The sequence below is a fragment of the Ictalurus furcatus genome, chromosome 2, assembly GCF_023375685.1.
Source record: "Ictalurus furcatus strain D&B chromosome 2, Billie_1.0, whole genome shotgun sequence".
Classification (NCBI taxonomy): Eukaryota; Metazoa; Chordata; class Actinopteri; order Siluriformes; family Ictaluridae; genus Ictalurus; species Ictalurus furcatus.
This window is the reverse complement of record NC_071256.1, coordinates 22536203-22548254: the sequence shown is the minus strand read 5'-3', so window position 1 is coordinate 22548254 and position 12052 is coordinate 22536203. Positions and strand designations below refer to the sequence as shown.

Here is a 12052-nt window from a genome sequence, read left to right as displayed (position 1 = left end):
AAACATGTTGCATTACATTCGTCTTGCATTCTAAAAACATTCGCATATGAATGATGTAAATTGGGACGAAGGACGCGTCTTGTTATCCATGACATTGTTAAATCAATCAGTGGGACACCTGCGCTTGCTTCTTTTTACATTCATGTCTGTGTCAGCTGCCGTGCGATCAGCGGGATGTGCTGCTCCGGCTCTCAGACACTCACTGAACAGAGCAGACGCAGAGAGAGGTGCGAGTGCAGTGGGAAAGCAAGACCTCATGCTTGCAGGACAGTACTGGTGACATTTGGAAAGTTGTTAAGGTTTGTCCAAAAAGTCGCTAGATTTGTTGTTGGGCACTTTTTTTTTCTTCTGCAAAACAAAAAACAGTAGCTAAAGGGGTCTGAAAAGTCACTAAGGTGGCAACACGTCTGCACTGCAGCTAGATAAAAGGCAGGCTAAGCTCCGCCTCTCCCCAGCAAAAAGAAAATACAGAGGGAGAGGGAACGCAGGGTTTTTCATTTATGCACGTTCTATCTGAAAAGCAATAAAATACACAGAGTACCCAAATGATGCCCTGTCTGTGTTTGTTTTTTAAAAAAAAAAAAAATTAATAAAATAAAATTTGCGCCCCCTCTTCTGATCTCTCCGCTCCTCCTGGGATGAGAACCTCTGCACTAGCCCTATGCAGTGAACTATATAATTGCATGTAACACTGTTATCATTGGCGTTTCCTCTTCCTGGCCTTGACGAGAATACACATATTACTCTGGAGTCGACGATGTCTCTGTGAGTTTAACTTTTTATTTGTCTTTAGAAGGTAATATTTTCCACTGTGTGTGTGTAGTGTAACGTGTATCAGGCGAAATATTTTCGAGCTTTATTGCGACCATACTGTTGGCTGTCATACACATATATATGGTGGTGCTTGAAAGTTTTTGAACCCTTTAGAATTTTCTAGATTTCTGAATAAATATGACCTAAAACATCATCAGATTTTCACACAAGTCCTAAAAGTAGACAAAGAGAACCCAATTAAACAAATGAGACAAAAATATTGTACTTGGTCATTTATTTATTGAGGAAAATGATCCAATATTACATATCTGTGAGTGGCAAAAGTATGTGAACCTTTGCTTTCAGTATCTGGTGTGACCACCTTGTGCAGCAATAACTGCAGCTAAACGTTTCCGGTAACTGTTGATCAGTCCTGCACATCGGATTGGAGGAATTTTTTACGCATTCCTTAGTACAGAACCGCTTCAAATCTGGGATGTTGGTGGGTTTTCTCACATGAACTGCTTGCTTCAGATCCTTCCACGACATTTCTGTTGGACTAAGGTCAGGACATTGACTTGGCCATTCCAAAACATTAACTTTATTCCTCTTTAACCATTGTTTGGTAGAACGACTTGTGTGCTTAGGGTCGTTGTCTTGCTGCATGACCCACTTTCTTTTGATGTTCAATTTACAGACAGATGTTTTGACAGTTTCCTTTAGAATTTACTGGTATACTTCAGAATTCATTGTTCTATCAATGATGGCAAGCCATCCAGGCCCAGATGCAGCAAAACAGGCTAAAGCCATGATACTACTACCACCACCCTGTTTCATAGATGGGTTCTTATGCCGGAATGCAGTGTTTTCCTTTCTCCAAACATAATGCTTCTCATTGAAACCAAAAAGTTTTATTTTGGTCATATCCGTCCACAAATCATTTTTCCAATAGCCTTCTGGCTTGTCCACATAATCTCTAGCAAATGCAGACCAGTATCAATGTTCTTTTTGGAGAGCAGTGGCTTTCTCCTTGCAACCCTGCCATGCACACCATTGTTGTTCAGTGTTCTCCAGATCGTGGACTCATTTGTGGCCTTTATTGCTTAGAAATTACCACGGGGTCCCTTGTGACCTTGCTGACTATTAAATGTCTTGCTCTTGGAGTGATATTTGTTGGTCGACTACTTCTGGGGAGGGTAACAATGGTCTTGATATTCCTCCATTTATACACAATCTGTCTGATTGAGTCCAAATTCTTTAGAGATGGTTTTGTAACCTTTTCCAGCCCCAGGAGCACCAACAACTCTTTTTCTGAGTTCCTCAGAAATCCCCTTTGTTCATGGCATGATACACTTCCACAAATGTGTTGTGAAGATCAAACGTTGATAAAACAGGGTGTTCTTTAAATAAAACAGAGCGCTCACTGATTGTCATCCCATTGATTGAAAACACCGGACTCTAATTTCACCTTCAAATTAACTGCTAATCCTAGAGGTTCACATACTTTTGCCACTCACATATGTAATATTGGATCACTTTCATCAATAAATAAATGACCAAGTATAATATTTTTGATACATTTGATTCATTGGGTTCTCTTTATCTATTTTGAGGACTTGTGTGAAAAAGGTTCACAAACTTTCAAGCACCATTGTACTACTGGTTCCCCCACCCTCCCCTCCATCTGCAGCTGATGTTCAACAATGCCCCTGCTGCCACAGACTGGCATTTTGGTTTTGAGTTGATTCATTTTATTGTAGTGATTTACATGGCCTGTCTCTATATGCATCACAAAATCGATTAACTTTGGCTGATGAGTATAGAGTAGTCAAAATCAAGTGATTATTTAATAATCACAATAATGACCCATTGCAGTATGTTAGTATTATTTTACCACGATTCTCTCTCTTAACTTTAAGACAAAACATGCAGTGTGTCAACAAGCACAAAGCCCTCTGTCTGTCTTTTCTGTGTCGGCAAACTTAAAGGTACAACTTCTTTTGTTGTCATCTTTGATTAACACTGACATTGTGCTGACACTAGATTCCGTCCATGCTAAATAAACATCACAGAAAACTTCACTATTAACAATTACACAAGTTTTTTTAATTTTTTTAAATCTGTTGACGTGGAACAGACACCATACATGTGATTGAGTAAATTGTTACTATAGAAACAACAACACATTAGAAATATACATTCCTTGCAGCTGGCACTACTGCAGTGTTGTTTTGAGTCATTTGCTAATAATCATTGTGCTCTCTGGATCTCTTAGCCATATGGTGGGGCAGAGAGGAGCAGAAAACAGGGCCTGAAACCTGTAGCAGAGCTTGACTTTAGAGTTAGACACCAAGAAAAACGACAACCACCCTCTGTCAAAGTCCAACAACACACCAATCTTCCTAGGGGGCTTCTGGGAGATCAGGTTCCTCTCCTGCTGATGGGAGGCAAAGAATCCAGTGCCTGACTGTTTTGGGATATTTTTGTCCTCCTGCATAGTTGTTAAAGTGCATTTGTTCTCCTCTGTTAAATCAGACACTTTTTCTTCTCCTTCTGCTACATCTTCCATCAGAGCTTGGTTTCTTTCTCTTTTGTTCTTGTCCTGTGGAAGACCTTCATGGCTCTTATCATCTTTCAGGTATGCTTCCAATTTATTTTTCTTTGATTCCAGATTGGGCACCTTGAGTTTTATGGCACCTTCCTTAGCCAGTGAGTTTGGTAATATTACTTCACCATCTTTTGTTCCTTCCATATTGTTAGCCATCTTGTCATTATCCTTGTCTTCCGCTTTGTTCTGCCACCTGACACACCAGGAGCTGCTGTCTTGGCCCAAGCTCTGGTAATGGTTGTGACTATTTTTGTACATCACACCCATGGCCCAGGTGCTGTCTTCGTCCTCCGGTGTCTGAACCTCCCAGTAGTGCTGCCCACTGCTAAACTCTTGAGAGCACAGAACCCTGAAGCCTATCTCCTTGTTGACTTGGTAGTCTTTCCAGGTAAGTAACCCACTATGTTTCACTGTGACAGCCAGGTCATCCTCAGAGAGAATCACAGATGCACTAGCAGTGACTGGATCAAAGGTCACTCCGCTGGAATCTGTATGCCAGAAAAGAATGAATAAGTTGATAATTTAAATAATATGAAAGCTTAACATTTTACCCACTGAAATGGGCAGCATTTATTTAGAAAGATTTTAGTAATCCTCAGGGGTAAACAAGCTTGTGCGCTTGTTCCAGAACTGGTATGTTTGGACTTTACACTCATAACTTTTCAGACACTACCAGAGAACATTAACGACTGAGCTTTAACATCAAATACAATCACAGCTATTGTATCACCTGTTACGTTATCCAATGTATTTCTGTTTGCTCTATGTGCCTTTTGTGTGTCTATGTTGGTGGTGGGCTGGGTTTTCTTTTGTCTCCTCCCCCCTCTCTAGGCCCCGCCTTCTGCATGCGTCACGTTCCGGCTTGCTACTGGACGATCACGTCTTGTCCATGCCTGCTCCGGCCTTGTGTGACAGGATTGGTTGCCTGCACGCTTCTGGAAGTGTACTTAAGCCTCGTCAGTCTCCATCCCAGGGCAGATCATTGCCATTGTGTTGTGTGTTGAGAAAGAGAAGTGCTTTTCGCCTGTGTATGACCTTATGCCTGTTTTGACTTTATGATCTGCCCCGTTCACGATTCATGTGATACCCTTGTGTATATATATATGTACATATTACTTTTGTTAATTAACACTAATAGTCACGTCTGTAAATAGTGCGCGGTTAGGAGTGGTTAGTAGGAAGTCGGCGCCATTTGTGTTGATTCTTCTTTTCTCCTGGTTTTGCGTTAGCTAGGGAGTGAGGGAAGATGGTGTATTTTTGTTTTCTTTTCTTGTAGTGTAGTTAGTTTTCTTTGGTAAGTTAGAGGGAATTTTTGTTTATTATTTTGGCCTGGCCGGCTTCTAAAGAATAAAACCACTGTGTATATAAAAGGTGCTCCGTTTGGAGAATAAAAACAAAACAAACACAATCTTGGTCTCGCCAACCCTTTTCTTTTTTCTTTTTCTTTTTCTTTTTTTTGTATGTTGCGGCCCGACCTAGACCGGGTTTGTAACATCACCATATTAAAACTTACATTTCAAGAGGTTGCTGCGTTGTTTGCTGTGGCCGGTGAGAACTGTGAAGTTGTCTAAAGTCATATCTGTAATTATATTTTTATATTTTTATATATATATATATATATATATATATATATATATATATATATATATATATATATATATATATATATATATATATATATATATATATATAATTATATATATATAATTATATATATATATATATAATTATATATATATATATATATATATATATATATATATATATATATAATTATATATATATATATATAATTATATATATATATATATAATTATATATATATATTTAATATATATTTAATATTTAATATTTAATATATATATATATATAATATATGTCAGCCAAGAACAGAAAGCTGAGGCTGCAGTGGACACAGGCACACAGATTGGTCACAATTTGGCACCAACAGCATGAATCCATGGACCCAACATGCCTTTTGTCAACATTCCAGGCTGGTGGAGGTGGTGTAATGTTGTGAGGAATGCTTTCTTGGCATGCTTTGGTCTTATTAATACCAATCATCACTTGAATACCACTGCCTATTTTAGTATTGTTGCTGACCATGTGCATGCCTTCATGACCACAACTTAACCATCTTCTAATGGCTACATCCAGCATGATAATGCACAATGTCACAAAGCAAAAGTCGTCTCAAACTGGTTTCATGAACATGACAATAAGTTCAATGTTCTTCAATGACTTTCCCAGTCACCAGATCTGAAGCCAGTAGAATATGTTTGGGATGTGGTGAAAAATCTGAATATACACTCACAAAGCACTTTATTAGGAACACTATACTAATACTGGGTAGGGCTTCTCTTTGCTTTCAAAGCAGCCTCAATTCATGTATTCCACAAGGTGTTGGAAACATTCCTTTAAGATTTTGGTCCATGTTGACATGATTGTATCATGCAATTCCTGCAGATGTTTCAGGTGCATGTTCATGCTGCAAATTTCTCTCTCTCTCTCTCTCTAATATATATGTTAACCCAAATTGCTGTGAAACCACTAAACTTGTTTTTGTAAAAGCATATATTTTTTTATTTAGTTAAAGAATTACATATCATTAGTATATTCTATCAGTAGCAGAGTGTATGTCCCATAGGTTATTGGCCTATTTTGCCCCCTAGTGGAATAACAGAGAAAGCTTTTTTCCAAATCTTTCAATTGTACATTCTGGTCCTGGCCAGCTAGCTGCATGCTTGAACTAGATTAATTGTTCAGGACCCTACAGTTGCCTTGCCTTTCTCTCATATTTCCTCTCTTCTCTGCAGCATGGTGTTGAGCTGAGATTCCAGACTACTGTTAAGTTGTTGAATATCTAATATCATCCTCTCCACAGCTTGACCATCCAGTTGAACATCCTGCAGTTGACCAACCTCTGCAGGCAGTAGTGGTAGAGGCTATAAGAAGGGCACAACATAGTTAATTTGGCATAGATTTTTTCTTTTTGAGGGCTTTTGCTTATTTGGAGCTTTTTTTCAACAAAAACTATAGTCACATACTAACCAGAAGAAAGTTGAAGTACGAATCATTGTTTATGCACTCATCAATCTTATCCATGAGCAGTGATATGGAAAGCAAATGATCATCCAACCGTTCCTTCTGCTTTTCTGTTTTTTGGAGAGCCTCCATCTTCTCGGCTTCTATAAAGGATATGGCTCTGTTCTGGGCATGGTTAATGGTGTTCATCAGTGCTTCAAAGCAGAGCTGCATATCTTCAGTCATCTTTACTGCAGCATTCTGAGGATAACGGCATGTTGAAGATATATAAATAAAATCAATAAAATAAAAGCTAGTAAGGTGAGTGAAAAGGATTTTATACAACCTGGAATGATTCATGTCAATTAGCATTTCAGATAACAAATCATACAAATATTTTAAGTCAAGCTGTACATTTAGTAGGACAGATTAGGACCTCACCTACATTTGGTTTACACAGTCTGTCTAACATTTGAAGGTGCAAAATACTTTCTTTATTGTAATACAATTACATTCAAAATGTGAAAAAGTTCAAGAGGGTGAACACTGTAAATAAAATAACCAGTTTCATCACGCTAAGTAAAGCTGTTAATCTCAGACACATACAGGTGTATCTCAAAAAAATTGAATATCGTGGAAAAGTATTTTTTTCCCCATAATTTAATTAAAAAAGTGGAACTTTCATATATTCTAGATTATATTACACATAAAGTGAAATATTTCAAGCCTTTTTCTTTTGTTTTAATCTTTATGGTTACAGCTTATGGCCGAATTTTTGATTTCCATGAGCCGTAAGCCATAATCATCAACATTAAAACAAAAAAGGCTTGCAATATTTCACTTTATGTGTAATGAATCTAGAATATATGAAAGTTCCACTTCTTTAATAAAATTACAAAAAAAATTTTAAAAACTTTTCCACGATATTCAAATTTTTTAAATGCACCTGTATATGCATTTAATAATTTTTTTTAGATTACATACTAAAGCTTTAATCCTGAGTCCCAATTAGTATGTCTGGATAATATGATGACTATGAGGTGCTGGCTAACTGGCCTTGTGTGAAAAAGTAGTTGCTCCCTTAGTTACTTAATCACCCAATTAATCAAATTTACTTGACCAAGTATGATCTTACCTTTATACCCTCTGACATAGTATTCAGAGCTTCCAAGAGTTCACTAGTGGCCTTCTTTCTGTCCTGAGCTTCTGTTGCCACTGGCTCGATTGCAGCCTGAATGAATGGGTTATAACAGCAAGTATGTTATAATGAACAAATAAACCATAAACTTGAATGGAGCTGATTTTTTTTTCAAATGAACTAAACAAAATGACAAGTGGTGCATGCAAAACACAAGATTTAAAAAGTACTGTTTGCAAATACCAGTAACAAGAATTCAATCAATATATTATTTTAAATGTATGATTTATGTTTTTTTTTATTATTATATGAATTCCTTTTCATTTCAAATGCCAGCACTGTCAGCTTGGTTTGTGAATTCTGTCATAGCTGTAAGTTTCTCACGCAGTTATTATTTTTGTTTGTACCTGTCTATGATCAATTTTGTTAGTTCTAAAATATACATGTAACAAAGTAGCAAATTATCCCAAAAATATTGAAAAGCAGTAGAAAATTTTAGCCCCTGTAATCTTGATCAGGCAGTTACTAAGGATTCTGCAAATGCATTGCACAGCAACGCATGTTCATGCTGAATATTGGTCTTGCAGGCGTTATATCTGACTGCTCATGCAACTTTTTTTTTTCGTCCCAATACCTGCCTCTCAACCAGATGCTCTGTGAAACGGCTCCTAGTACCCAGTAATTAAGCCAAATTCTAAGCAGTTTGGTTTATCAACACTATTTATGCTACTAATATGTCAGCTCACCTTCCAGTCTGTCCTCATTTCTTCCACTGAGCGCATGTTGCACTTGGGGTGCTTTGCTGTACACTGCCAACAGATGGCAGCCCCATGGTTCATGCAGAACACTTCAAGCCCTTTGCTGTGCTTCTTACACAGCAGATCCTTGATGTCTGAAACCGGTGTGCACAGGCAGTGTTTGGCTAGCACTTGGCTATTCATATGGGATGTGGCGTGCACACTGCAAAAGCTAGCCAGGCATGTCACACAGGTCTTGACTGCTGATAGCTCCCTTCCTTCCTCACAGATGTTACAGATAGGTTTTTCATCTGGAACCAAGACAATCTCAGACGTTGGAAACACCTTCCCAACATACTCCATGATTGCACAGAGAACAGTGTTGGTCATTGGCACTGGCTTTGAGGGGAACTCTCTGCGGCAGTAGGGGCAGAAAATGGATGCAAAGGCTAATTTCCAGTGTTTGCTGATGCAGGTCATGCAAAAGTTGTGCCCACATGGTATAGTCACAGGATTCTTCAGGAGCATCTGGCAGATAGGGCACAATAGCTCATCTTCTGGAAGAAGCAGTGGGATAATGGACGAATTGGAGGCCATCTCTGTTTGAGATTAAAAAATAAAAAGAAGACAAAAAAAAAAGAATTAAGCTTGTATGTCTTCCCAGTCAATTAAAACATACAGTATCTCACAAAAGTGAGTGGCAAGCTGCCACTTTTGGGCCCTTGAGCAAGGCCCTTAACCCTCTCTGCTCCAGGGACGCTGTATCATGGCTGACCCTGTGCTCGGAAAAAATAAATTTCACTGTGCTGTAATGTATACATGACCAATAAAGACTCCTTATCATAAATAAAATGATACATGAAATAATGTTTAATTACTATGGGTTGCATTTAATATCAATTTGACATTACGCTTAGTTAGCTATCTCCGTGGAAGGCTATTAGCTTTCTTTTTCCTAATATGGATAATTTTCATATTAGTCTACTTTTAATTATGATTCTATTGTTTAAATATTTTAAAATAAACATTTTATGCTGTTTTATTTATCAATTAACCAACGGTATTTGTCATTGCTATTCTTTTAATTCATTTAACAGTGACCATGAGCAGAGAACTTACATTTAACTGTTTATGACAGACCTCCTGATTAAAGCTTGAACAACAACAAAAAAAAGATTGGTATCTGGATCGGTTTCGGTCGATCAAGATGACAAGAAATCGGTATCGGCTGTTAAAATCCTGATTGGGGGAACCCTAATGAACACCATTGAACTAAAGCATTTTGCATCTGACGGGTAAATGAACTCAGCAATCACATCCTATATCAGATTATTCAGATATATACACAATATACACAGAGCGGTTTGAGAACTGGCTTCAGTCCAGAACCATGACAGTGGAAAGTGTCTAATAGTGTAGCTTTAAACATATTTAAGAGGAGCAGACTTCAAAAACTGAACACTGATGTTTATTGTATTTGTTTGCAAGGTGGAACAGGTTAACGGTTATTGTTTTTTGCATGCAGTCTGTAAAATTAACTGAAAATATTACATTTATTTTATCAGAAGGTAAATTAATTTGTCATGGCTCTGTGAGGGAAATTATTCATTTTTACTTTGTAATAATTTTGTTCTTGTTCTGTTCATGGTCATCTGAGGATAACGCCTAAGAAGGCCACGTCATATTATTTAGATCAGTACAGAATACTTATCTGCTTACAGAGACACAAACATGTTCTTCTGTTCAAGGTTCGTCTGCACATCTTCTAAGATCCTGAAACAAAGCCTGTTTGAACTGCCTCAATCTGCTTCTTATCGGTACACACAAGTGTGTCATGCTCTGCGTTTCATATGTATAGTAGTGGTTCAGCACAAGCGCTCTAGAGCGCTCTCATTATTCTATTCTGCTTTATTCTATCCTGCATTAACCATCTTTCTGTAATAAACCTTTTTTTACCTTCAGAGGATGAGTCTGCGAGTGTTGGGTAATTTCCACGACAATTTGGCGTCTCCTGGCTGGGCTGCGTGAGTCTTTTCAGCTTTTCTGGACAACAAGCAAACCGGAGGACGGTCGTGGAAAAGTTTCACCCTGCAGTCCGTGTTGACACGCAGGCAGTTTGCCCTTTGTTGAGCAGAGCGAAAGACCGATGCAGCCTTACCACTGACTGGTAGGAATCATCAAGAATTTAGAGTTAGAATTTTATGAAGTCATTGTGTATTGCTGTCTGTATGGAAGGGAGTCAATGATTTAGAATTAGAATTTTATAAGTCATTGTGTATTGCTGTCTATATGGAAGGGAGTCAATGATTTAGAATTAGAATTAGAATTTTATGAAGTCATTGTGTATTGCTGTCTGTATGGAAGGGAGTCAATGATTTAGAATTAGAATTTTATGAAGTCATTGTGTATTGTCTGTGTGTACTACATTGAGAGAAGTATTACATGGAGCGATTTCTTATAAGAAGTTCCAGGAACTTCGCCTCTGCAACGGCAGAGATATTGGTGGTATCTGTGTTTCCGATACCAGCCTTACATTTGATTCTTTTTTTCAGAGCACTGTTAAAACACCCTTTTTTCACCTCAGAAATATAGCTAGACTGCACCCTATGCTGAACTTCTCTGTGGCTGAAAAGCTGATAAACTCATTTGTTGTCACTCGGTTGGATTACTGTAACGCCATTTGAGTTTCTAAATCCACAATCAACAAATTGCAATATGTACAAAACTCTGCTGCCTATGTGTGTCTATGGGTGAGAGGGCTTTTTCTGTCTATGCTCCTTCCCTTTGGAACTCTCTTCCTTCTGAACTCAAGGAAGCTCAGACCTTTGGCATTTTTAAAGCTCAACTTAAGACACACTTTTTAAAACTTGCATTTGACTGCTGATGTCTACTTTTATTATTATTATTATTATTATTATTATTAACGTTGTTGTTCTTATTAACTTTTATATGTTTTTTTCTGTGTACTGCTTAATTTGTGTCCAGCGCTTTGAGAAGCTGCTTTTAAAGGTGCTTTATAAAATAAAGTTTATTATTATTATTGTTATTATTATTATTATTATTATTATTATCTTAGATCACAGCTTCAAAACTAAAATATATACTGATGGATATATATATATATATATATATATATATATATATATATATATATATATATATATATATATATAGAGAGAGAGAGAGAGAGAGAGAGAGAGAGAGAGATAATAACGGGAAAAATATTTGCTAACGGAAAGAGTCCGGTTCGAGCAATAAATAAGTAAAGAGAGTACTTATAAGGAGGGCAAGAGGCGCTGCCTATAGCGACGTCATCATGACCCGAATCAGTGTGATACTCTGTGGTCATTCTTTAAACCGACTGCAACATTAAAGACAACGATACACCTGTGAGGGTACAATTTGACATTAAGCTGTCAACATTCCAGGCTGGTGGAGGTGGTGTAATGTTGTGAGGAATGCTTTCTTGGCATGCTTTGGTCTTATTAATACCAATCATCACTTGAATACCACTGCCTATTTTAGTATTGTTGCTCACCATGTGCATCCCTTCATGACCACAACTTAACCATCTTCTAATGGCTACATCCAGCATGATAATGCACAATGTCACAAAGCAAAAGTCGTCTCAAACTGGTTTCATGAACATGACAATAAGTTCAATGTTCTTCAGTGGCTTTCTCAGTCACCAGATCAGAATCCAATAGAACATGTTTGAGATGTGGTGAAAAATCTGAATATACACTCACAAAGCACTTTATTAGGAACACTATACTAATACTGGGTAGGGCT

At 37.6% G+C, this 12052-nt stretch overlaps 1 protein-coding gene across 3 annotated transcripts; it reads right to left on the bottom strand.

Annotated features, from left to right (window-relative positions):
* Positions 1-2901: 2901 nt before the first annotated feature.
* LOC128625249 (E3 ubiquitin/ISG15 ligase TRIM25-like) lies at positions 2902-10470 on the bottom strand. 3 transcript variants are annotated; one of them, XM_053653453.1, is made up of 6 exons: positions 10217-10470; positions 8270-8859; positions 7521-7616; positions 6413-6646; positions 6147-6306; positions 2902-3849 (listed from the first exon to the last, which is right to left on the bottom strand). In XM_053653453.1, the coding sequence occupies exons 2-5, from the start codon at positions 8855-8857 to the stop codon at positions 6154-6156; spliced, it is 1071 nt and encodes a 356-aa protein (XP_053509428.1). In that variant the 5' UTR covers positions 8858-8859; positions 10217-10470; the 3' UTR covers positions 2902-3849; positions 6147-6153. The 3 variants fall into 3 exon arrangements, with proteins under 3 accessions (XP_053509428.1, XP_053509421.1, XP_053509436.1); XM_053653446.1 differs by lacking the exon at positions 2902-3849 and having other exon boundaries at positions 5866-6306; XM_053653461.1 differs by lacking the exons at positions 2902-3849; positions 10217-10470 and adding an exon at positions 9980-10195 and having other exon boundaries at positions 5866-6306.
* Between the last annotated feature and the right edge of the window lie 1582 nt (positions 10471-12052).

Coding starts and splice junctions, on each gene's coding strand:
- LOC128625249 (XM_053653453.1), bottom strand. CDS start 8,857: ATGGCCTCCAATTCGTCCATTATCCCACTGCTTCTTCCAGAAGATGAG. Junction 6,647..7,520: donor CTATGTCAGAGGGTATAAAG/GTAAGATCATAC, acceptor CGTTATCCTCAG/AATGCTGCAGTAAAGATGAC. Junction 6,307..6,412: donor CGTACTTCAACTTTCTTCTG/GTTAGTATGTGA, acceptor CCCTTCTTATAG/CCTCTACCACTACTGCCTGC.